The sequence below is a fragment of the Lissotriton vulgaris genome, chromosome 5 (assembly GCF_964263255.1).
Source record: "Lissotriton vulgaris chromosome 5, aLisVul1.2, whole genome shotgun sequence".
NCBI lineage: Eukaryota > Metazoa > Chordata > Amphibia > Caudata > Salamandridae > Lissotriton > Lissotriton vulgaris.
Genome location: NC_141693.1, coordinates 1044144129 through 1044171138, shown reverse-complemented (window position 1 = coordinate 1044171138; position 27010 = coordinate 1044144129). Strand labels below are relative to the sequence as shown.

Genomic DNA, 27010 nt, shown 5'->3' with positions numbered 1-27010 from the left:
GGAGACCAGAGCTCGCCTGAATCTTGGCCAATTTCAGCTTCAAGGTACCATTATAGCACTCAACTAAGCCAGCTGATTGGGGATGATTTGCAGCGTGAAACTTCTGTCTGATGCCTAAACCATCACATACTCTCTTCATAACTTGACCCACAAATTCACTCCCATTATCACTCCAGACCATTCTTGGCAAACCATACCTGGGGAAAAATTCCTTACTTAGGGCTTTAGCTGTGGACAAAGCAGTATTATCTTTCAGGGGATATGCTTCTACCCATCTCGAAAAGGCACAAACAACCACGAGGACGTACTTCAGGTTGTTACATCTTTCCGTATGAATGAAATTTAATTGTAAAACCTTGAACGGATACGTCGGAGGCGCGAAATGACCAGCTGGAGTTGGAGTTCCCTTGCCAGGATTATACATCAGACAAACCATACAATTCTTTACCAAGTTCTCTGCACACTTAGGAATTCCAGCATTCTGCCATACCGGAGCCAACAACTTACAAATCCCTTTCGCACTAATGTGAGCCATTCAATGAGCCATTGTAACCACTGCAAGCACATACGCATCAGGTAACAACCATCGCTGATGCTCTGACAACTCAATCCAACAACCGTTCGAATCTAATTTACCCGTACTCTCTCTCCATACACTCAATTCTTTCTCTGTAGCTTAAGCCTGAATTGACTTCACGCTCTCTATCGTATCTTCACACATTCCTCTATCCGGAACCCATCTTGCCGGACCTGCAACATTTATTCGACTCATCACATCTTTCGCCGTCTCTTTCGCAACTTCATCTGCAAACGCATTACCATGACCAACGTCATCGGTAACCTTCTTATGTGCACTGCATTTCACGATCGCAACTTGCAACGGTAACGTAAGTGACTCAAGAAGTTCATTCACCAACTGACCAAGCTGGATTTTCGTTCCATGAGACGTGAGGAACCCACGTTCCTTCCACAGGCGACCAAAGCTATGAGCCACACCAAACGCATACTGACTATTGGTATACACAGTCACTCTCTTCCCTTTCGACAACACACACGCTCTTGTCAATGCAATCAACTCTGCTGCCTGAGCTGAATTCTGTGGAATACGTGCAACTTCAACAATCGTATGCAAAGTCGTAACAGCATATGCCGCAGTCGTATCACCATTCGGAAGCTTGAAGCATGAACCATCTACCCATAGGGTACCGTCACACTTCGTACGAGGAGTGTCCCTAAGGTCTATTCTACCCTTCGTTTCCTCCTCTGTCCTAAGAAAGCAATCATGCTGTTCAGAAACATCTGTCTCTACAGAAATCGGCAACAACGTAGCTGCATTCAACGTGTTGCATCTCTTTATATGCACATGACTCGCTAAAAGTGTCAACTCATAACCTGACAACTGAGCACTAGTTAAGTGCTGCGTCTTAGTCCTGTTTAACAAAGTATCCACTGCATGTGGAACCATCACAATCAACGTATTATCCATCACTAAACCAGCAGACTGTCGAATAGAAACAGCTGCTGCTGCTGTAGCTCTCAAACAACTCGGTAAGGCTCTAGCTACCGGATCCAAAGTCGCTGAGAAATACGCACATGGACGTTGTTTATCGCCGAACTGCTGTGTCAGGACTGACAATGCACATCCCTCTCTCTCGTGAACATAGAGTGTAAAAGGCTTACTGTAGTCGGGAGTACCCAACACAGGAGCAGAACACAACGCATCACGCCATTCAGAAAAACTCTTCTGGCATTCGTCAGTCCAAGGAAGAGGATTTGGAGTATCCTTAACAGTAAGTGCTAACAAAGGCTTCGCAAGGAGCGAAACATTTGGAATCCATTGCCTACAGTATGAGGTAATACCCAAGAAAGCAGGCACTTCTCTCTGTGTGGTTAGCACATTCATTCTCGCAATCGCTTGAATTAGTTCTGGGGTCAATCTTCTTCCCTCCTTGGACAAGAGATGACCTAAGTAGGTCACTTCTTGTCGACAATACCGCAACTTCTAAAGAGACACTTTATGATGGAAGTCAGACAAACATCGCAACAACGACAAAGTAGCTTCTTTACAAATCTCCTCATTATCAGCAGCAACTAACAAACCATCGACATACTGAATAAGAGCAGCACCATCAGGTAAGACAATCAGATCAAGCTGTGTTTTCAAAGCCTAACTATAGATGGATGGACTCTCACAATAGCCTTGAGGAGCGCGCTTAAACCGGAAACTTCGGCCTCCTAAAGAGAAGCCAAAAATATCTCTACTCTCCTCGGCAATCGGGATGCTGAAGAAAGCATTCTTCAAATCAATCACCGAAAACCAGGTAGCAGAAGAAGAAATCATAGTTAGCAAAGCAGTAATGTCTGGAACAACAGGAAATTGCGGTACTACAATCTTGTTCACTTCGCGGAGATCGATCACAAACCTATACACAGGCAGTTGCGAAGAATCAGTACGTTTCAAGACAGGCAAAACCGGACTATTACACACATTACCTCTAGTTTCTTCAATGACACCCTTATCGATCAGATCATAGATGATCGCTAGAAGTGCTCTTTCACCATCACTAGAGATCCGATATTGAGGAATACATGGCAATCTAGCATTCGCTTTCAACGTCACAACATATGGTGGAATCTCCAAAAGACCCAAATCATTAGGACCAGAAGCCCAAAGAGTATCGGGGAGAGAACGCAATTCCAATGGAAGTCGATCTTTAGACAAATACATCGGAGAGATCACTCTCTTACCCAATGTAAGCTGTACTCCTGAAGGAGAACAATGTAGTGTCGCACACAATCTTTTCAACAAATCCAATCCCAACAAATTCTCACAGCCTGTCGTCAGAATGAGGGGTGCTTCAAATTCACAAGGTCCAACAGAAAGAGACAAAGGACTAGAAACCGGATTACAAACTGGCGCGCCAGAAAAACCTACTGAGACATTCGTCAAGCCAGACAAAGGTGCGCCAGGGAGTTTAGAGTGCATGATAGAACTCTTCGCAGCACCAGTATCCAAAAGAAAAGGCTCCGACACACCTGATGTAATCACTTCAACATAAGGTCCACTCTGATCTACTGGTACTGACACAACTCCCTCTCTTTGTCTATGGCTGTCCTAGCAATCATTACCATCGATATTCTCACCCTCGACATAGTAGTCTTCAGCATAGTACTGAGTCGTCCTACCAGACGCACCATTCTGTTGATCAAAACAATTCATCGAATTCTGAGGGGGAAAGGATCGTGCATTCTGGGGGAACACACCACGTCCCCTACCTCTAGGAGCTTGCTGAACACCACGACCTCTCACACCAGAAGCACCATTTGTGCGCTGTAACAGAACCGGACAACTATTCTTGAAGTGACCCTCTTCTTTACAATATGCACACTGATTAGGGCCTACAGGAAAACGCTGTTGAGAAGACTCGAACCTCTGTGAATTTCTCTGAAACTGCTGAGGTTGCTGATATTCACGCTGATTATTACGAGGCGGATACGCTTGCTGCAAAAGAACCTTCGTCTTCAAATCTTTAGTCTTTCTATCTGCTTTCTCTTTCTCGTCCTTATCTCTATTCTCGTAATACTGTGCAGTAGCCAATATCTGCACCGACGAAGAAACAGCCCATGAACTCTCTGAATCCTTCAACTTAGTACACAACTCAGGAAGCAAGTTAAGCACAAACTTATCGACAAACAACCGTTGGCCACCTTCCGTACTCTTATCTTGACCACTATGGTCTATAAACGTCTCTTCAAACCCAGTGAAGAAATCAGACACACTTTCGTCTTTCTTCTGATTGCATGCAGATAACTTATTCCAATTCACTCGCATAGCAGGCATCAAAGTCTTCATAAAAGTAATGATCCTACCAGGAAGTGATGCAACTAAAGGCTCAGGTTTAGCTCCACCACCTTGTCGACCATCTGCAGCAGTAACATTATTCCATGTATCACCTAACTCCTGCGCATGATCCACATGACGAATCATTCCTCACAAGGGCTGAGGAACCACATTCCCAAACAACATGTCTATATCGGCTAGATTCATAATGCACGCATCAGCTGTCTGTGATAACTCCTTATAGTACCCTGCAGGATTCTTACGGGGGTCAGGTAAAGTCTGCTTCAGAGCCAAAACGTCAGCTCGCTTCCACGGAACATGTACCCAAACAAGCTGAAAATGAGCATCTACCGCTGCAATACCGTTAGCGGCATCGGCCTGAACTGCATCTTTCCATACCGGAGGAACCTCTCTCATTGGATATTGTTGCACTTTTCTCCTAACGGAGGAATCAGGCTCAAACAACGGCTGGGAAGGAGATGCATTTCTAAATGACAGCAATGTCGCAACTGCTTTTTCAACCTCGAGACCCACTATAGTACCTTTCGCAAACTCGGACTGTACACGGAACAACTCAGATGGAGTCTCTCCCAACTCACCATCTTCCCATTCTTCACGAAGGAAAGTACACATCATGTCAAAGACATACCTCTGCTTTGGTGCTTCCCATTGACGGAAGACATCCATTACCGACTCTAAACCATATCTCGAAGAATTAGTAACCCATTTACGAGCCAAATCATCCAACACTGCCCGCTCTTCGGGACCAGGCAAGTGGCTACGCAACTGTTTACGCGCAGAAGCAGGGGTCATACTCAATGACCCAAAGAAAGGAGACAAAAGACCTGTAACAGTATCAGTCATTCGCTGCCGAACAGAAGGAGAAGTTGCCATAAGAACAGGAGGCAAGGCAGGTTGAGACAAAGTATAAGTAGAAGTAGTATCAGGAGGAGTATCAGAGGAAGTAGGAAATACAGGAGACAAAGTCGTAGGAATTGGAGGCGGAACAGATAGCAAAGTCGGCGGCCCTTGAGAAGGCTGCGCCACAGGAATAGGAGCCAACTGAAGAGGAGCTGGCGGTTGTGCAATAACAGGAGGCAAAGCAACTGGAGGTTGCGGAGGTGCTGTAGCACTCTACACATAAGGGGGTGGAGAACTTAACAAATGTTACATCAAAGGATCCTTCTCAATGTCCTTCGTCGCACCTTGTTGAAGAGATGACAAAACTGGATAACATTTATCGATAGCCATTTTACGTTGCCTGTGCAACTGCTCACTCTCTTGTTCTTCTTCATTATATTTAGGCTGTCCGGAATTCGGTTTAAACCGAATATACTCGATAATACCCTCCCGGATGAAAATCAGCTGACCTGGTTTAAACCGAGTGTCACTGATTTTCGCAGTATTTTTGTAGTTGTTGCGGCACTTGGCCACTTGATGGAGCCAAAGGTTCACAAACAATGGCCTGGCTGTGGTTGCCTGGCGCGGAGGTGTCTGGAGAAAACAATGCTTCTGCACACAGGGAGCCGAGGTGTGAATGGCCCAAGGGCCAGAGCAACACCAGGCCCCCTGCTTGGCTCACGTGGGGGGGGAGATGAGCTTATTATTTATTCACCTCAGTCCTGCTGAGCTGGCAGTGCGTGGGCACAGTGCGGTCTTCAGTAACCCTTCTAGTTTTTCTATCCCCCTCGAGTCTGTGTCTGGGCACTCGGCACAGTCAGAGTAGCTCCCTTGCTATCTTCTGACTTCTTCATTTTCCCATCCAGGTCTGCGGAGAGCAGGGACTGGTGCCGGTCTGTGGGCAGAGCTCTATCCTCTCGGAGGCAGGACGGGGGTCTGTCAAAGAATGGGGTTGATTCTGCTGCCTGGTTTATTGCAGAACTAGATGGGGCTGTGCTGGAGCATTACTGTGTGCGCTCGGGCGGGCGGCTCTGTGCAAACCCGCTCCGCCAGCACAAGGAGGATAACTGTAGCAATCTGTATATTTTGCTTCTGTGCCCACCATTACGATTCGGGTTGTGTATGTGAACTCGAGAGCTCCAAAGTTTCACTTTATTTGAATGCAATGTGCGAACAGCTACTTGTGCCACGGCCGAAATACTGGCATTGCTCTGTGTAGCGTGTCTGTGGATAATCAGCGTGGACCAAGGCTTGAACTAGACCAGGGCTGGATGAGTCCCAGGGAAGCCCCCTCCTAACATGTGTTACTTGGTGAACTTGGTTGTTAAAAAGTCCCCCCCCCCCAAAGAAGGGGGGCTTTGCCCATCCTAAGACACCTGCACATGCAGAACATTTGCGAATATTGCATTTGTTGCATACACTACGGTAGGGTTGTGAGTCATGGGTTGCTCCTCTTGCTCGTGAGCTCCCGCCTTTGAGCCCACCCACCAGCGCACGAGATGTGCGCCGTTTTGAAATAAAGTGGAGCGACAAAGTGAGTGAAGACCAAGATGTAAGCAGGGAGCTGCCAAGTGTGCTTAGCAGAGCAGGGTTTGCGCAGAGGAGGCGTGAGACGTGAACAGAAGACTGTGTGTGCAAAAGAAGGTGCGTGTGAGCAGAGGAGAAAAGCGAGCAGAAGCGAGAGGTATGCGCTAAAGAGTCGGGCATGTGTAGGTGAGAGAAGTGTCCGTGAGAAGAGGAGACATGTGTGGGGGAGAGTGCTGATTGTGAAAGTGAATGGGGCGAGGAGTGTGTCGGAGAAGAGAGGAGTGCAGGTCGGCGAGGTTCACTCGGAGGACGAGTGAGCTCTGACTGGAAACAGGGGAGGGCTATGAGAATTTGAGAGGTGTGTACAGGGGAGTATTGCATGTGTAAGTGTGTGTGTGGTATGTAATGCAGAGGAGTGAGGTGTGCACAGGGGACTGAGGTATTTACAAACGAGTGAAGTATTAGCAGGGTTGAGATGTGTGAGTGAGTTTGAGGAAGAAGGAGAATGGGGTGTTTGCTGGGGAGTGAGGTGTGTGAAGGGGAGTGAGGTGTGTGAAAAGGGGTGAGATGCGTAGACCAGTGTTGAGTGTGAAGCGGAATAAGCGATATCTAACGCAGTGCTTTGTGTACAGAGGGGCCTTGTTAAGCATGAGTGGTGTGCCTGGGATTAAAGTGACTGCTGTGAAATGACTGTGTGTAAGGGAATGAGGTTTTTGCAGGAGAGCGTGGTGTGTGCAAGGTAGAGTCAGGTCTGTGCAGGAGAGGAGCCAAGAGTGTGTATGAGGGGGCGGAGTGAGGTATGCAGTCTTTATGTGTGCAGGCGAGTAATGTGTGTACAGGTGACTTATAGGTGCATGGGAGTTGTGTGCGCGCAGTGGAGTCAGGTGTTTTTGAAAATACGAACCCTCATTCAGTGCGGGCAGAGTGTGACAAAGGAGCTACAGAAACAGCAACTTCTCTTTTTGCAGCCAGGAAAGGGAGAGACCTGTGAGCTCGAGCAGAGCAGGGCAGGCGTCTGGCCATGGTTAAAGCAGGACAAGTGGCAGTATGTGTGACAGCAAGTGGCAGAATATGCATGGTCCGAGGAGAGAGGGCCGCAGCCCTCCGTGCCCCGAGAGCGGGCAGCACGGGAGATATCTGTGAGGGGGTGTCAAGGATGTCCCACGCCAGGAAGCGTGAACCCCAGGCCCGGCAATGTAAACACTGTGGGTTCCACCCCTGGGTGAGGCGCTCACTGTGTCAAGTAATGGGCGAGGTCATGGCTGTCAGGGAAGTCTGGTGGGCGGCGGCAGCAACACTCTAAAGGACAGACACACAGCCAGGCATGCATACATGTGGGGTGGAGGCACAGGCTTAGCTGTAACCCCACGCAACATGGTCATAACATGTCAAGGCATGACAGTCGCGCCACACAGTGAGCAGCATAGGGCCACGGGCATACCAGACGCGTCTGTGGTGAAATGGACACGATGGAGTGAGTCAATTTGCATTACTGAATTTTTAGAGGTATCTTTTGCCCCAGCTGGCGTTGTTGTTTGTAAATAGGGACTGCAGTGTATTCTGGGAGGAGAGTGGCGAGCCTGTCTGCAGCCTGTAGTATCTTCACAACGGGACGGGTCAGTATGCACCCTCGGGTGCTGGGATGCCTGCTGAGAGGAGGTCGCAGGGCGTTTTAGACTCTCTCTGATGCGAAGCAGCCAAACAGGCTGCAGGGATGGATGGCGCAGATTCTTCGAGAAAGCGTTGCCGCTGCGACCTGGTTGCTGCTCAGAATCCCTTCATTAGCATAAGTTCTGGGCTAGCAAAAGAGGCCAGCACCAGAAAGGGCAAGACAAGGTGGGCGCTGCACATTTGAGCTCACATACACTGTAACTAAGAAAAAGGTGAGAAGAGCAGTATTTCAGCTATCCCGAGCTAACTGACAGCCAAAGAAAGGCAGGCGAGGGGGGACGCTGCAGCCGCGAGCTCCCTGACAGCCCGGGGAGGGGCCCGGCATCCTCGGGAACAGTGACTGGACAAACACGACAGTTATGGAGCGTATAGCACCGCATCAAATTAATGGAAAAAGAAAAAAAGGATCTTAATCGCTCTATCTCGTAGAGGAATAGCCAATGACTGATTGATTGAATGTATGTCGCAAAATAGAACAAAAAAATTACTTCAGAAACATTCTGGCTGGCGCTGCCTGAGGCAGCTAATGGAAACTGTGGGAGCGTGAGTGGCAGGAGAATATTACAAAACAGGGGACGTAGACTAACAGGCACTCCAGGGGTACAAGGGAATGGGGTGAACCTCTACATATTCCCGCCCAGGGAAACACCAGGCCTTACTTGATGTCTGATAGGAACCTGAAGAGAAGGAGGCGCTAACCATGCCGGTGGCGTCTAAGCACTCGCCTGAGTCCTTAAACTGCACCTGACCGTAACTACTCCCCTGCTCCGCTCGCCACTTGTCTCATCAACTATTCACTGATCGCAGCCTGTGGTGGGTGGCAGAGCACTGCACGCTCCAGGCGCTAGAATCCAGTAAGCATGGACAGGTTGCTGGTGGTCTGCTTGATTTCCCTGGCTATGTTATTGGGGTGCTTCCTCCTCTGTCTCATACCTTTGGCCATCAAACTCTCCGAGGTAAGCGCATTCATTCAACATGGAACATATTTAGGATTCCAAGAAGGCGGCCATTAACAGTTCATTCTCTGCAGCCTTCAGATTTTATCAGCAGTGGCCTGCCCAAGCTGGCAGTGTTTAAAATCCCTTTGTTCAACACTGGATCCCTAAGTGGCCGCAATTAGTAAAAACTATGGTGCAGAATGTACATATCAATTCAAGTGCTGGCCTATTCATGAAAAATGGCCTGGATACTCGCTGCTAACACCTGTGTGTGACATGCAGATCAGAGGGTGGAATTCCGGCGTCCTTTTGATCCTTCTGAGGTCGTCAAGTTGAATATGGGCGCAGGGGGAGGCCGTGCAGAGCAGATGGTCCGCCCTGCTGTGTTTTTGATAGGAGAGGAGAGTTAACATTTGCAGCCACGCCAAAGAGACAGTGTTCAGCTAAACAAATTGGTCTTAGAACTAAGTGCATTGGCGCTGGAGCGAGCCCTGCTGCAGGCGAGGCTGTATGTCACCGTAATGCCATGACTTTGGTTTTTTTTTCCTTCATGAGAGGCAAAAAAAAGAACCAGAATCAAATCGGTAGCCCTGACATTATGCGTGCATTGTGACCAGCTAAATCCCATTAGATAGTGTTATTCCAAAGATAATTTCTTCACAAACATTCAGGCAGGCACTATCTACTGGGACAGGTGCGGGCACGTTTACAGAACAATGCCTCACCATGGCGTGGAAAGAGGCATGGAGAAAGACACAGTGTGTAGTTAAAAGCATTTCAAAATGGGAAAAAGAAAACGGGAGCCAGAAAAGAAAGAGTATATTGAAAGGTACAAGTTAATTTAAAAAAAAGAAAGAACAAATAAAGCAAATGTGCAATTTAAAAAGCAATAAATAAAATAAAAAAGCAAAACAAAGAAGCACAAGCACAAACAAAAAAAGCAAAGTGTGTACAGTAACTGCAAAAAAAACGACAGAAGGTGGAGAGGTAGGAAATTAAAAGACGTTTACAAGTAAAACAAAATCGATCCCACCAATATTAGTATTAACATGTTCACTAGGCAAAAAGGTACGCTGTGATACACTCTTTGGTAATTATTTTTAAGTGTGATAAGAACAGCTCTCATTGGAAGCCAATGGATCTCTCACTACACATGCTCCCCTAACTCAATTCCTGGTATTACCACTCTCAATTTGATGTACGAGGTGGAATGAAGGCCCAACATCCCTTGGATCCACACCCCCATTGGCCTGCCTGTGGTGGCCTGGCGCGGAGGTGTCAGGGGAAAACACGGCTTCTCGGCCGGTCGGCACATGGGGAGCCAGGGTGTGAATGGCCCAAGGGCCAGAGCAACACCAGGCCCCCTGCCTGGCTCACATGGGGTAGAGGAGCTGTTGTGGTCTGCCACACCCGCACCCCGAGTACTTCACAGGTCTTTAAAAACACCATTTACTTAACAAGGTTTTGTTGATCTTTCACCCCTTCTTAGAGCCCCTGCAGCTACACTCTGATGATTTGGACCCTAGTTGCGCCTCTGGGAGCTATGTAAATATGTAAAGGATATTTACTCACTCGTGACCCTCTGTTGTACATTTAGACTCTGTACCTCCTTGTACTTCTGCTCAGCTCCTGGAAGCAGCTTAGGGGCATATTCGAAAAGGACTTATCGCCGATTTATTGGGACTTTAGCGCGGCGAAAGTGGCGATGGATTCATCGCCCCATTCCCATGCTGGTGCAAGCTGCCAACATTGCCAGTTTTCCAGCGATAGCTGGGGCAAAAAACATTGCCATGGATGAGAGCGACAACTAACGCTAATGATATGCAGAGTAGGCGTACCCGTCAAAAAATACACAAAAACACAACTTCGCGATATTGGGAAGGAAAGAGAAAGCGCGAATGACCAAAGACTCACTGAAGAATTATTGTATGGTGTACTACAATAACTTTGACTTGCAAAAATGTTTTTGGACCTCATGTACACTGTATATACACTGTCTATATACCATGCATCAATGAAGAAAGCAAGCAATAACAAAAGCCAACCGTTCCATAAACACCGGTAAAACACTGTTTCAGCTGTTTTTTATGGCGCGAAATGAGTGATCACTGAAAAGCACTGTTTTTTTGAGGTATTGAAATCACTGAAAAAACACCACCAGAATTTACCAAAAATAGAAACTGAAAACAGGAAAGCCTAATTATATTTAAACTGTATAGCAGCATGCATTATCGATATACCCTTCTCTCTTTTATTTCTCTTCGCTAATTTAATTTCTTTCTGTTTGGCTTCCTTTCGCCAGAGGCGGAAAGAGTCAAACATCACCGGCCGGGCTTTCTTCTTAAATAGTTTAACTTCCAAATTTTCTAAAATCTCCGTGTCATAACTACCATATTGGGGCCACTTTAGGACACCATCTTTTCTAGTGCAGCGGATCCACACTTCATTATACATAATGGGGCCCACACCATGGTTCGAATAGAGCTCATAGGTCGGAGTTCCAACCGGAGGTATCGGACACGAATCCTCCAATCGGGAATCCCTATTACAACCACAACAAAATATCTTTCCAAGTCTGCTGAGACCAGTCTAGCTTCAAACTTCAAGGGATTATCAAACTCGATAGTCTCGCAAATACACGAGTCCCTCGGCTTTGGCACGTGCAAGTTCCAAATCAAAGATCCCGAAGGATACCCAAAAAACTAAGGCCTGGGAGACGCTCCACTCATACTTAACTGAGGTATCGATCACGTCACCAGAAGACCCGTCTATCGTCTCGCTTTACAAATCATCAAAGGGTCCAAGACAGGGAGACAGTCAGGGCAGCAGTCCTTCGTAGCCGTCGGAAAGCGGGGAACCTCGCAGCAAAGACTTTCGGACCACGACGACATACAGGGGTCGATGAAGTGGTTGGCCTTCCTCCAGAATTTTCTCACGAAGCTCCTCACGATCTTCAGGCTTGGACCGGTACCACTGAAGTCGCCCCATGTTGGGCGCCAACTGAAGAACCGGGTTTTAGAACCCAGCGGCGCCAGGGGAAACGCCCGAAGTCTTCGAGTTCACCTGTCTTAGAATACAGAGATACAGGATACTTCTTGGTGGCGTCAAAGATCAAATTTATTGGCTGCAACCAGGAACAGAGGTCTACGAAGTACGACACGGGTAGTTTGCTAGAGACCGCTCAATTTTCGTATTGCGAGACATCGTCTTTTATACTAAAAATCACATTCCTAACAAACACCAATTATTTACAAACTATCCAATCACAGATGACATTGCAAAATGTATCGCATAACGACAAGCTCACTTTCCAGTTGTCCAGCCCATCATCAATTACACGGAACACCCAACATTCTTGCTCGGACAGGCCGGACAAACCCATAATAAAAGAACACAACCCAAATCATAAATAAGCCATAAAAGAAGGAACAGAAACAGATGTGAAGCAAGATAGAAGGGTGTGTGCGTGTACCATAAACTCAGCAATGTCCTGCTCTTTGATCTCTATCTTGACCAGCTGTCGGACAAGAAACTGGCTCAGCAAGTTAGCTTCAGGCAACGGAGTCAGTTCGCTCAGGTCACCCAGAAGTCAGCTAAAGGTGTACGTGTCCCAAAGACTCGTTCGGCCGTAGTCATCCGCCTATGTGAGGGCAACCACAAAATGGCTGCCGTACACAAAATGGAACCCGAAGTTTCAGAACGAAATCCCTAATTTCATAGTGAATCCATTAATCGAACATGACGAAAACACTCGTACTTGCCGCACTCGTCATTTGCGGTTCGCTACTACCAAAATCGCCACGATATCATGACCTTTTTAAAAACGGGTTCAGAATCACAGAACCTCACCGTCGGCCGGACACACATTGTTCCGTCGGCCGGCCGGACTTGCGGAGCGTAGGCTGGGGTTTCCTTCAAGGGATTGTGGGAGTTGTGGTACGCCAGGGTTTTATCCCATTGTTTTTTGTTGGACTCACTGGTATCTAATCGGAGGCTGGCATTCGTTACAGTGCATGGGCATGAAGAACGGGTAAAGTGCTATTAGCGCCTCATTTATTACCAATACCCTGCAAACTATGTTGTGGTTCCTTACATATGTATTATTACATTTTCAGATAAGATAATTGACACTTCCCAATTGCCTCAGTCTTGATAATCAGAGCCCCTATTTTGCACTTCATGGTAAGAGAACCAAATTTACAATTCAAATAACACTTTAAGAAAACAAGAGAAAAAGCTCCCTTTTCCTGTTATAGACAGGAGTCAGGTGTGCCGATCATTGCTGGTTCAGTATTGCGGCAGAGATCAAGCCAACCTGTATACTGAAGAGCCCTCTTGCTGTCTTTTAGGTATGATAAATAGCCTAGGTTTCCAATGATTGGTGTTTATTTGTTGTTGGTCTGCATTAACCTAACCCTTTCCTTTTAGTGCCTGCCTCTACCCTGAGGGATACCAGCCAGAGGAGTCTTGTTTCTTCCCTGCCTTTCCTTGTTTTGTTCCCTCCTTTCCCTCCATACCACCATTGTGTTCTAGTGCTTGATAGACACGGTAGGTGCAGGGGGGAAGGGTTGGTCTTGTCTGCGGTTCCTGGCACTCCTGTGGAAACGACGCTTGGATCTTTACATTGTCCTGGAGATACTGTGTTGGCATAGTATTCATCATCTTCTCTACCATGTTAGCTGGAAAGGGGAGGGAGGACATTGGGCAGTAACTATTTGGATCTGCTGGATAAAGATTGGATTTCTTAAGGAGAGGTAGGAAAGAGGCCTTTTTCCAGATGACGGGGAAAATTCCGGTATTAAACATAATGTTAAAGATAGACGAAATACTGGTACTTATAATTTCAGGGGCCAGTTTAAGAACCAATGGATGACATGGGTCTTGGGGGAGCTGGAATTTATAAGCGTAATCATATTGCTAATTTGGTCTCTAGTGACTGGGATGCATTCAGAGAAAGAGGGAGGACTTGGAATGGCCTGGGGGTCGACTGCACTCATAAACATTTTACTGATAAAAGTAAACAGTGCACAAACGATAATGTGTGGAAATGTTATCACTCACTGTATTGAGTTGATAGTCCGTACAGTTCATTTACAGACATTTAAATTTTGTTGTGTGCTAGAAAAAAATTAAATTAACTTCTGTACAGCCTTCCTCAAGCACACCCCAAATAGTCAGGCAGCACAAGCTTACTTGTAGCGAACACCAACAATCTAAAGGAAGAAAATGACATAACACACACCGAGGTATGGAATTAAATGCTGTATTCAAAAATGTCAACTATTCAAGGATGTCGCAATTTACAAATTCAATTGCAGAAGAAATAGGTGATTGTGGTGAAAAATGTGACATGTGGTGATTGGTGACATCAGCAATACACTATATGCATCAACGTTTGAACCCTGCAAGTTGCGCAATTTTGTGAAGTGCGTTAAGATGGGTCTTTCCAAAGAAGCGAGTGCCGGACAGACGTCTTTCCCTGCCAGATCTCGTAAATAACTTAACTGGCCTCGTAAAGAGACTCAAACCAACGGGTGGAAGTCCACATTTGGATACCTTTAAGGCTCCTATCACCCAGTGGAGAACTGAGAATTTTAAACCTAAAGCGATAACTTGAATGAGAAGTCCTTCACTGCTGTAGATATGCTTACGCATCTATAATTCGACTGCCTATCCTCTCTCCTGTCCTGAAGTACAACCATCTTGATGCACGTCACAAAATTGCGCAACTTGCAGGGTCGAAACCTCGATGCATCACATATGTCTGTACAACGCTCATGATTACAGTTCAAATCATACATGAATCTTGTAGCTTATGTGCCACAATTTCAAAGTCAAAGATGGAATTCTCAGGTAGAAACTTTCGTTGCTGGAACGCAGATGGTTATATTTCTCCTAATGTTTACAAATAGAGTCAGAAAAGGGTGGCAGGGGCAGTGCACACTTACGTTACAAAGCTGTCCTGAAATATAATCGCAGGTGGGCATCTCAAAACCTGTTCAATAAAATGCAAATGACCTGGAATCTTCCTCTTCCTGTCAGTAACCAGAACACAGTGGCTTTCAGGGACAAACACAAACACCTCACACACTGACCATTTGTATCTACTTACATTTATTTAGCCAGCAATATTCTGCTACCATTTCCTTGTATGCAGGGTACACGCCCGTTTCCTAAAACAAAATGGAAATAAAATTAGATATGTAATGAAAAGTATCGATTTGGGTACTGTACAAGACACAGCTGCAAGGTGAACCTGATCTCAGCATCTTTTATAAATAATACATTACGGTTAGTTCTTTTCACGGCTGAAACTCTATATGCAGTGCTTTAAGTAAGTGACTCTATGATGCCTTGGGGGAAAAGTGCAGCTCCCTACTTTAATATTCTCTCCTACCTGGTTCTTTTGTAATTAGGAGGCATTCCTTAAATGGGACTCTTATTACTGTCATTAAGTAAAGAATGCAAACGTTTTGGAAAACAATAAGCACAGAGCCCGTCATGCTTTTGTTTTCACGGTGGAACAGTAAGATTTTTATTTTAGATCTCAGATTTACACACAATGGCTGATTTTGTCTTAATTGAGGGATATGATGCACTAAAAGAATGTAGCATACCTTTGCAAAACCAATGATTGATGATCAAGATTGCCAGAAAGTCTGCTCAATACTGTATTTTCCAGGAATTATTGCTGCCTTCGGTGCATTTTCCTCTATGATCACTCTTGAAAAAGGTAACAGTTGGGACTACGGCTACGTACGGGGGTGGGGGCTCTACATTTTTCTTCTGAGGCATAATTCAGGGGTCACTATGCATTGCATGCAGCCATGGGTAGCATGCCGTACAAGCCCTGTCATTCAACATTTTAAGACACTAGAGAGTATTAGTTGAGGGGAGGGGAACTGCCCATCTCCAGTATAATCACACTCCTGGGGTGAGTCACTAAAGGGCCTAATTACACTCTTGCCAGACGGGATACTCTGTCACAAACATGACGGATATCCTGTTCGCCGTATTACAAGTTCCATCATACCCATGGAACTTGAATTAAGGCGGACGGGGTATACACGTCATGTTTGTGACTGTGTATCCCATCTGTCAAGATCGTAATCAGTCCCACAGTCACTAGATTAACCTGAGCTCAGCCCCTTGGCACACAGCAGAGCAGGCTTTACTTAGAGGACTATTTATTCAGTACCAAAACAGTAATAAACTCGAAATACAACATAAGAAAAATCCCAAACCAATTTACAAAGTCAGCAACAAAGTAGATTTTACTAAATAAGAACAACAAAATACAAAAATCCAAAGAGAGAAACCAGAGATATGAATTTTTTAAGTTGTAAACATAAACAGCGCCAAAAAGCACTGTGTAGCTACAGAAGTCAACTAGCCCTGATGGGTCGGGTCCTAGGATTGATTTGAGGTGAACCGCGATAGCGCGCGGGTCGGCGCAGAAACCAGGTTCGACGCATTATGAAGTTTTACCTTTGGACTTAGTCTCTGAAGTAGAAGCCCAACATCTTTAGCGGGGAAAGGCAGAAGATAATTGCTGAGGAGGGCTCCCAGAGGTTGGATAGCTATCAGACAAGGTCATGGTGAAAATGTTGGTTTTTAGCAGGAAACGTCTCCGTGGAAGAAATTAGAATTTTGCGCCTAAGGAAGATTAATTTCTTTCTGGATACTTCTGGCGCCTTTGCCCTGTAAAGATTACTTTTTTCGCACTTAGGGCGACCTCTGACCCTGCTCGCAGGCAGATTGCTCCTCACGCTGCTGCACAGCTCTGCCTGCATTGTTTTTGCCTAATCTTGTATTTTTCCCCTGTGCCTAACTTGCTTTCTTGCCCAGACTTGTTATTATTCCTCTGTGCCTGTACTTGCTTTCTTGCCCAGACTTGTTTTTATTCCTCTGTGCCTGTACTTGTTTTCTTGCCTAAGCTTGTTTTTCCTTACAGTGCCCTGTTCTCCTACGGCCCCACCTGTTTTTCCCACCGCTGCGTCCCTGCCCCCCCTACAATCCCATTCGCCGCCCCGCTACCGCCTCCCAGCTGCTCCTCCCTCACACATCCCCTCATATGGAAGTCACGCAGCGGGCGCGCCTTAGGCAAGCCCGTCTGCGCCTGTCCGCGCCTGGACCGCGCCCAGCACCAGGACCCCTGCACTCACGAACGCCATGATGCCCGACACCGCTACTATGCCAGAACCCTCCACACACTCAACACCGGACGACCACACACCTACTTCCTGGCCACCCGAAGCGCACCAACGGAGCTTTCAACTGCCGGAACTGCAGCTTCACAAGCATCCGCCCCACCATGCTGCCGACCAGGAAAGAACCCAACCACCTCAGATGCATCCTTCTCAACACCCACTCCGCGTGCAAACACGCTGTTGAACTCTGGGACCTATTCGACTCAACCTCCGCAAACGTCGCCTTCCTGACGGAAACCTGGCTGAACCCCGCCTCAGCACCCAACTTTACCATAGCCGTCCCGGAATGCTACAAGATCACCCGAATGGACCACACCAACGGAGTAAAAGGAGGAGGAATCGCCATTGTCCACAGGAACACTCTCAGAGTCTCGACCAACACCGGCGACACCCTCAGCACTGCCGAACACCTGCACTTCCAGATCCACACGACCCCAACACCACCCTCAGAGGAACCCTCATCTACAGACCCCCGGACCCCGACCACAGTTCAGCGACTCCATTGCCGACTTCGTCAGCACACAAGCCCTCACCTCCATGGACTACATCCTCCTCTGGGACCTGAACTTCCACCTCGAGAACAACAACAGTACCAACTCCACCACCCTGATCGACAACCTAGCCAACCTTGGACTCAGACAATTTGTCACAACACCCACCCACTCCGCCGGTCACACGCTTGACCCCATCTTCTCCGCAAGCCCCCACGTCTCCTTCAACCACACCACCGAACTCCACTTAACTGAACATCGCTGCATCCACTTCACCTTCAAGAAACCCACCACGCACCACCGCACCCAACAGATGCCTCGCTGCTGCTGGGGCAAAGTCACCAAAGAACAGCTAACCACCACCCTCGCCCAGAGCCCACCCGCCAACCTCACTGACCCAGACACCGCCGCCGGCATCCTCAGACAGTCGATCAACAACTGTACCAATATCCTCGACCCAATCAAGAAACCCTCCAACAGTCACACCAACAAGAAAGCCAGCTGGTTCACTGAAGACCTCCGGGCCTCCAAGCAAACCTGCCGAAAGCTGAAGAAGATCTGGCCCCCTGACCGAACACCAGACAGCCACGCAGCCCACAAGAACGCTACCCGCAGACACCATCACCTCATCAGGTCAGCCAAAAGGGCCTCCTTCAAAGACCGCCTAGACAACAACGCGCACAACAGCAAAGAGCTCTTCCACATCATGAAGGAACTCCCCAACCCCAGCTCCAACACCAACAACGTCCCACCCTTGCAAGACCTGTGGACTCACTGGCCACCTTCTTCCACCACAAGATCGCAGACATCCACAACAGCTTCAACGCAATGACCGCCCGACAACCACTGAGACCTCCACCCCCACAACCACCATCCACACCAACCGCCTGCTCTCCTGGACCAACATCAACGACGACTACACCATCAAGATCATGAACAGCATTCACTCCGGATCACCATCAGACCCATTCCCACACACATCTTCAACAAAGCCAGCACAGCCATCGCACCCCATCTCCGGAAAGTCATCAACACCTCCTTCGAGACAGCAACCTTCCCGGAGAGCTGGAAGCACCCGGAAATCAACGCCTTACTCAAGAAACCCAAGGTGGACCTCGAGGAGAACAAAATCCTGGATCCTTCCCAGTCCGGGTGCCGCAGCAACCACATCACCGAGACTGCCCTCATTGCCGCCACCGATGACATCAAGTCCCTTCTGGAAAACGGAGAAACGGCGGCCCTCATCCTCCTGGACCTGTCAGCCGCCTTCAACATGGTCTGCCACCACACACTATGAACACTCCTCCACAATGCCAGGATCCAAGAGAAGGCCCTGGACTGGACCACCTACTTCCTCTCTGGCAGAACACAGAGCGTCAGCCTTCCCCCCTTCCGCTCCGAAGTCACCAAGATTATCTGCAGCGTACCCCAGGGCTCATCCCTCAGCCCAACTCTGTTTAACATCTACATGGCACCGCTCGCCCACGTCGCCATGACCTCAACATTATCTCCTACGCCGATGACACCAAGCTGATCCTCTCCCTCACCAAGGACCCCCACACCGCCAAAACAAACCTCCACGAAGGAATGAAGGCCGTCGCTGAATGGATGAGGAACAGCCAACTGAAGCTGAACTCGGACAAGACAGAGGTCCTCGTCCTCGGATCCACCCCTTCTGCCTGGGACGACTCCTGGTGGCCGACCGCACTGGGAACCGCCCCAACACCCAACGACCATGCACGCAACTTAGGGGTCATCCTCGACTCCACCCTCTCCATGACTCAACAGGTCAACGCCGTCTCCTCCTCCTGCTTTAACACCCTCCGCATGCTCCGCAGGATCTACAAGTGGATCCCCACTGAAACGAGAAGAACGGTCACCCAGGACGTCATCAGCAGCAGATTGGACTACGGAAACACCATCAACGCAGGAGCCTAGGCCAAACTCCCGAGACCGCTCAAACGCATCCAGAACACCCTTGTACTCCTGATCCTCAACATCCATTGCCGTAGCCACATCACACCCTACCTGAGAGACCTGCACTGGCTCCTGGTCAACAAGAGGATAGCCTTCAGGGTCCTCACCCACGCACACAAGGCACTCCACAACACCGGTCTAACGTACCTCAACAGACGACTCAGCTTCTACACCCCACCCGCCAGCTCAGCTCCGCCGACCTCGCCCTCGCCACAGTTCTCCGCTTCCGAAGAGCGACCTCCGGCAGCAGATTGTTCTCCCACCTCGCCGCCAAGACCTGGAACACCCTCCCCATCCACCTATGCCAGACCCAAGACCTGCTGACCTTCAGAAAACTCCTCAATACCTGGCTTTTCGAGCAGTATTAGCATTCCCCACCCCAGCACCTTGAGACCCTCACGGGTGAGTAGTGCGCTTTACAAATTATATGATTGATTGATTGATTGATTAGTCACTTTTTGGGATTCTACCAGCAGGGCAAGGCTGCAGGATTTAGTTGAAGAGAGCTCCAAAAGGCTCAATACCTTTTCTGTGATGTCCTGGTGAATCAGATTTGCTGCTGCACAAAAGTTCTGAGTGGGAGAAGCCTGAATCTTGACCCCTATGGAAACGCATCTTGATCAGTTCTGCTTGACAGGTTTGGCCCAGTCATTCAGAAGACTTTGAAGACAAAAGTTTTAAAGTTCCAGTTTTTCAAGATGTTGGGAGGACCTCAGGAAAAGAACTTAGTGGTCAAGACTTACTCCAGTAGAGCAGGTCCAGTCCTTATGGTCTCTTCTCAGGCCTCATGCAGCAGGATCAGTCCTCTTCTAATCTTCCTCAGGTCCAGTAGTGTTCCGAGTAGGTATTATGGATGCAACATTTATTCCTGGCACTTGCCTGTGGATGGCACACCAGTGGCATCCCCTTAACCAATAGGGTAGTAGTTCCCAGGGGTAACCTAACCAACTTTTGCACCATACCCTGTGTGCCCTACAGCAAACAATTCCACAGCGTACGTTTCTGACTAAATCCAAAATTGTGAAACCTTTCTCCACTTGTGCAGAGTCTATGTGCCCACCCCAGAGGTGTGGCCGGTAAAATAAGCAATACTTCCTCTGTGGTCACTTTAAACAGTGATTGAGGCAGCTTTTGCCCCACTAGGATTGCAATGTATCTGGGTGAGGGAACAAAGAAGGGGCCTGGGCAGGTTTAGTCGCACATCTCACTGTGACAGGGGAAGCCCCTTTGAAGATAAACAAAGTCCTGGTCATCCTGTCAGAGGAACAGAAACATCTATGCACACACCATGGACAGCTCATGACTTCACATTTTAGATCCCTCAAGCCATGTTCTATTACATCACAGATTACATTGGAAATGACATAATTGATGTTATAGTTCCTCGAGTTAACTATAACTGGTGAATTTTATTGGTTTGTGGAGTTTAAAATGTAACAATTTAACGGATGTTTTGACCTAACAATAACATCCGATAGATAGATCGATAGATAGAGGGAGGGAGATAGATAGATAGATAGATAGAGAGATAGATAGATAGATAGATAGATAGATAGATAGATAGATAGATAGATAGATAGATAGATAGATAGATAGATAGATAGATACATAGATACATAGATAGATACATAGATACATAGATAGATAGATATCAATATCAGAGTCTGCTATACAGGACTTAGTGAGTAATTAGGTTGTTGATTTACTGGGGTGTGAGCCCTGGTCAAGCAACAGTAGCAATCCCTGTCAGGGAGTACCACAAAAAGTCACTAAATCAAGCTGTACTTAACCCTGCATCGCTTGGCACAAAAAAAGAGTCAGGCTTAACTTAAAGGCAATGTGTACAGTATTTATGCAGCACTCAAACAGTAAAAAAGTGAAAACCGAAAACAAGAAAAATCAAACACCAATTTAGAAAAATAGAGTACATTTTAATAACTTATTTGACACCGAAATGACTAAAATCCAATTAGCAGAACTGTAGTTATGATTTTTTTAAGTTTTAGGTGAAAACTAGGGCCTAACATATCAAAGCTCTAACTACATGTATCTCATCATATGAGATCGGGTTAAAGTTAAAAAATATCGCCAACTATAATGGGGAGAGGAGTTGGCGAGGTCGACGGCTAGGGCGGTCGACCTCGAATACGGGGACCTAGGTTCGAGTCTCAGCAATGACGCTGAACATCCTGTGATTCTGGGCAAATCACTTAATCTCTCTGTGCCTAACAAAAATGAATGTGTCCTCATGTAACGAAACTGGTGCTATGTAAAGCGCTCTGATACCCGATTCGGGTCAAGTTCGCACTATATAAAACTCTGTTAAAAATACAATTTTAAAAAGCACGGGCCAGATACAGGAAGAAGATTGGGCCCAGTCAGCATTTACCTTTGGACTTGGAAGAAATTTTATAGAAAACGCTCTGAGAAGGTAAAAGTTCAGCGGAGCAAGGCAGTGTCATAGTCAGGGAGCCGCTGGATGCTTTCTAAGATTTCTATGCTCAGACTTTGTGACAAGACAGGAGGCTGTAGCCAAAGACAATTCCAGGAGGAATTCAAGGAGGACAGAAGGGCAGCTGAACAGGATTTGCGGCAGCGGTGAAAAACATAGCAGGAGCAGTCGCAAAGTCAGACCAACCAGCAATGTACCTAGGGCGGATAGACGAGTAGTTTGGTCCCAGTCTTCCATTGGTTCTCAAAGCAGTTTTCAATCAAAAATATTCTAATTCCCAAGTTTGGGATTTTGGCTATCTGGGAACCTTTAGCACCACCACCACCAAGGGTCCAGGACTAGAAGGACACCACTTAGGGGGATAGGCTGGGTCCAGGTGCAGGTTCAAGATGGTGGGAGCCTCTTATTTCCAAGTGACTCTGAACAGGAGGCCAGCAAACTAGCCCCTGGAGTCACATTGGTAGTCATGGGTTTAGATGGATAAACAGGGCTCAAACAGCAGGGATGGCCTCTGAGGGTTCAAGGCAGCTACATAGTCCTTCCAAGTACAGCAAAGCAGCTTGTGGAGAGTACACAGCAGGCCACAGTAGCAAGAATTCCTCTAAGCGTCTTTCTGTAGGTTAAGAAAGTGAACCGAATAGTGTGTCCGAGAGCCCTATTTAATACCCGGTGCCTTCTTTCCAGTTGGGAGAGTTTTCTAGTGGTTTCTCTTTGAAGTGCTTAAAATGTCCTGCCTCCCCTGCTCTGGCTCCAAGTAGGCTGCAGGAACAATGTAGTGGTGACAAGCCAGTTTAGTGAAGGCAGAGCACAGCCTATTTAGTTGTAAGTGGGTTTGTGCACAGCTACGCCCAACCCTCCCCAGACCATGCAGCAGATGGCCCATTCAGCGCACCTAATCCCTCTATTGTGTGACTCTCTGGGAGGAATTCACAAAGTCTAACTGCTAGTTAACCCCAGTCATGCGACCCAAGACAGACTGCAGGCAAATAACAACTTTCTAAAAGTGGTATTTTCAAATTTCTAATTTAAAATTCAACTATTCCCTTAAAGAGGATTTTTAATTTCAATTTCATACATTCTGTTAGACCTGGGGTCTTTTAGTCTGATTTCCTTGCTTATGACTTCCTGTTTTATTACTGTGAGCTGCATTTCATTTTTGCTGGTTTTAGGACTCTGGCCACTTTAACACTGCTGACCAGTGCTAATATTGTGTTTTTAACTAGGAACCTAAATCAATATTGCTATTTTATGCCCTTGTACGGCTATAATTAATAATATCCCTATAATGGCATAAGAATCAGATCCATATTTAGTAAATAGCCCTTGCAGTCCAAAGCACGGCAAAGCTACTTCCTTAGATTCCTAGAGAGCACAACGAGTTCTTTCGACACACCAAACCTCCAGCAACCTGGGAAATCCCCATTTGCTCTTGTTTTGATTTGTCATTGAACTCCTGCGAACACTAAAGGAACAGTCAGTTCTTAGTGACATCTCTATTGACGTCTTATGTCCAAACCTTACGTCAAACTCTGCACCTTTCAGGTATAAATATACCAACGTTGCCTTAAGCAAACACACGGTGGTGGTTTTGGAGCCGAGCAGCTATCTACTTGCCCGAGAGCCCAGCTGATGCGAGAGCCCACGGATGCTGCCCCTCCCTTTTGACGCACTGAGAGAGACGCTGTCTTTGCTCCTGCCGAGAAATCCAGCTTCGGTGTTCTCAGCCGCCTTCGCGGGCTGCTGGGATATCGAGTCCTGAAAGAGAGATACCAGACCTCCTGCATTCTATTACCCAGGTACGGAGCTGACTAAACCCTTAAAGAGAATTCTTGAGTCAGATTCTTGGCAAAACCAACTTAACTTAAACTGCTACTTACTTACTCCTTCCCACATATTAGGCTTAGGTCAGGTACACGGGGGTAGGCGTATTTAGAAGCACCAGTTGAGTACGATTAGTCAATGTATATATGTATGTATATATTTTATCCATTTTAAAGTATCTTATGGCTAAGAAACCATATCAATGCGTTTACAGTATTATTTCATAATACTCTTTTTACTGTACGCACTTTACTTTACATTAAGTATTGCAATTATGGCAATTCATTTCTCTTGCATGAGAAAGAAGACTGCTCAATAAATTACACCTTTTATTGAAAACGCCCGTCTCTCTATTCTCTGCACTCTGGTGAAACTAAGTACGCACAATTGACTGAGTGAAATAGCTGTCTATTGTTTTCACACGACTCTAGAGATACACTCTTATTCTGAGGGTGCAAAGTTGTCATGTTATATGGTTGTCAGAAGCTAATCCCGTCTTGTCTATCCAGGGAGGTTAAACTCCTCCTTGTTTATTCGAGAAAGTTTCTAGTGACCTCTGAGCTAGCTGGCAAACCTTAAGTCTAATATAGTCAGTAGAGACCTAGTCGACCTCAGTCCTACGTCTACACTGCTGAATATTATTCCAATGCGCAGAGCCTATTGGGAATATAGGAACTACACTACACTAAGGTGTAAGTGCTCCCTGGGAAAACATATTGGTGATGGGTTTATCCATGACTGGCATATTTGATTTACTAGTACATCCCTAGTACAATGCACAGTGTTTGCCCCGGGCCTGTATCTCAAATGTTACCAGTGAACCTGCAGCACTGATTGCACCACCCACATGAGTAGCCTTGCAAACATGTCTCAGTCCTACTTGCTTAATCTTTTAAAAGTGATATTTTGATTTGTGTATGTTGGATTTTTGTTGTTTTGGCCTTGTTTTTTTCAGATAAATATTGCCTATTTTCCTAAACTGGTGTGGACTCCTTTTGTAGTGTTTTCACTGTGTTACTGATATAAGCCTGACTGCTTGTGTCAAGATACCAAGGGAGGGAGCAATCAGTCAACCAAGTAGTACTTGTATAACGTGGCTTATCACCCAATAGGGTATCCAGGCACTGTGCTGCAGGTATCAGTAGAAGCGCCAGGTTTTGAATCCCTTCCTGAAGTGGGTCAGTGAGGGTGCAGTGCAGAGGTGTAGGAGAAGGGTGTTCCAGGTTCTGGCAGAGAGGTGGAAGAAGGATAGACTTCTGGAGTGGTAGCAGTGGATATGTGGTATCTGTGCAAGGGCGAGGTGTGTGTTGCGGAGATTCCTGGTCGGTCAGTGGAAATGCAGGTGGCGGTTTATGTATGCTGGTCTGTGGTCATGGAGGGCTTTGTAGAGGTGGGACAGAAGATTGATCTGGCATCTCTTCTGGACAGGGAGCAAGTGGAGGTCCTTCAGGTGCTGGGTGAGGTGTGACCTCTTGGGAAGGTTAAGGATCAGTCTGCATTCTGGACCGTTGAGAGTCTCTGCATGAGTTCAGTGGTAGTGCCTGCACAGAATGACTTGCCATGCCATAGTTTAGTTGGCTGGTGATAAGGGCCTGCGTCACTGTTTTCCAGGTGCTAATCGGGAGCCACTTGACGACTTTGCAGAGCATGTGAAGCATGTGGAAGCAGGCTGAGGAAATGACATTGACCTGATGTTTCAAGAAGAATTTGCTGTCCAAGATGATCCTGAGTTTTCAGACGTGGTCTTTCGGTGTGGGGGGTCGGTTCGAGCTCCGCCGGCCACCAGGGGTCATTCCAGAGCACAATGTGTCTGCTGAAAATTAGAACTTCAGTTTTGCATGTGTTGAGATTCAAGCAGTTGTCCTTCATCCAGGCGGCGATGTTCTTCATACAGCTGGTGAAGTTGGTCTTTGTCGAGAGTGAGAGGACAAGCTGGGAATCATTGGCGTATGAGGTGATGTTGACGTTGAGCGATCTGGCAATGTCTGCGAGTGATTTTATGTGGATGTTGAAGAGGGTTGAACCTAGTGATGATCCTTGGGGTATGCTGCAGATGATGTGCTTAGGGTGCGAGGTGAAGGCGAGTAGGCGGACTTTCTAGGTGCGTCCCGTGAGAAAGACGGACTTTCTGGGTGCGTCCCGTGAGAAAGATTGGCATCAATCTGAGCACATCGTCTGTGATTCCCATCTGGCATAGTCGATCGATGAGTGTGTGGTGGGAGACCTGGTGTCGAAGGCTGTGGAGAGATCCAGGAGGATAAGGGCGGCTGATTATCCTCAGTCAAGCATGGTGCAGATTTCGTCTGTTGTGGCTATCCGGGCTTTCTCCGTGCTGTGGTTGGTTCTGAAGCTCAACTGCAGGGGTTATCTTAGCTGTGTGATCCCTTATCCTGGCAAGAGTGATGGTCCCTACTTGGACAGGGTGCAAACCACTGCCAACTAGAGACCCCATTTCTAACAGATACCAAACATGAAATGTTTATCAGTTTCCCAATAAAATGTTAGCACTTAATAAATGTAATAAGGCAACCCAACGATATCCTATGGGACAGGAAGGCCTCACAGTTGTGAAAAGCAAATGTAGGAGTTTTTTTATCACCAGGACATATAAAACTATAAAGCATATGTCCAATCTTTTAACTGCAGTGCACCCTGCCCTATGGGTTACCTAAGGCCAAACTTATGTGTGATTTATATGCCATAAAAGGGGCAAGTTTAAGGCATGGCGGGGGGGGTTATACTGCCAAGTCGAATTGACAGTTTAACATTGCACTCAGGTTGCAATAGCAAGTCTGGGACATGTTTAAGAGGCTACTTAAGTGTGTGGAATAATAAGTGCTGTAGGCCGACTAGTAGCATGTAATTTACAGGCCCTGGGTATATGGTATACCAACCCACAAGGGACTAATAAGTAAATGAAATATGTCAATCAGGTGTGAACCAATTCTACCATGTTTAATGCTATGTGCTAATGGGTGCAAGTGTTTACAAAACGTATATGCTCCTAGTACATCATAGGTGTGCAGAGGTATTAAACACGTTATAAATCTTTGCATTCAACAGTAACTCTGTGTGCCGGGGACGTTTGGCAACTTGTGTCCAGTATGTTCCACACAGGTTTTTTTGGTTTTGCAGAAAAAGTTTCCAACAGGGCAAATATTCTAATTAGTAGATACTAAGTA

At 46.9% G+C, this 27010-nt stretch overlaps 1 protein-coding gene across 1 annotated transcript in view; it reads right to left on the bottom strand.

Moving 5' to 3' along the window:
• The window catches only part of PDZD7 (PDZ domain containing 7), a 721728-nt gene that overhangs the window by 423654 nt on the left and 271064 nt on the right, over nt 1–27010 (bottom strand). Inside the window, exon 7 of the mRNA XM_086922676.1 lies at nt 14990–15050. Coding sequence (XP_086778802.1) covers nt 14990–15050 — 61 coding nt within the window. The remainder of the gene's footprint in view (nt 1–14989; nt 15051–27010) is intronic.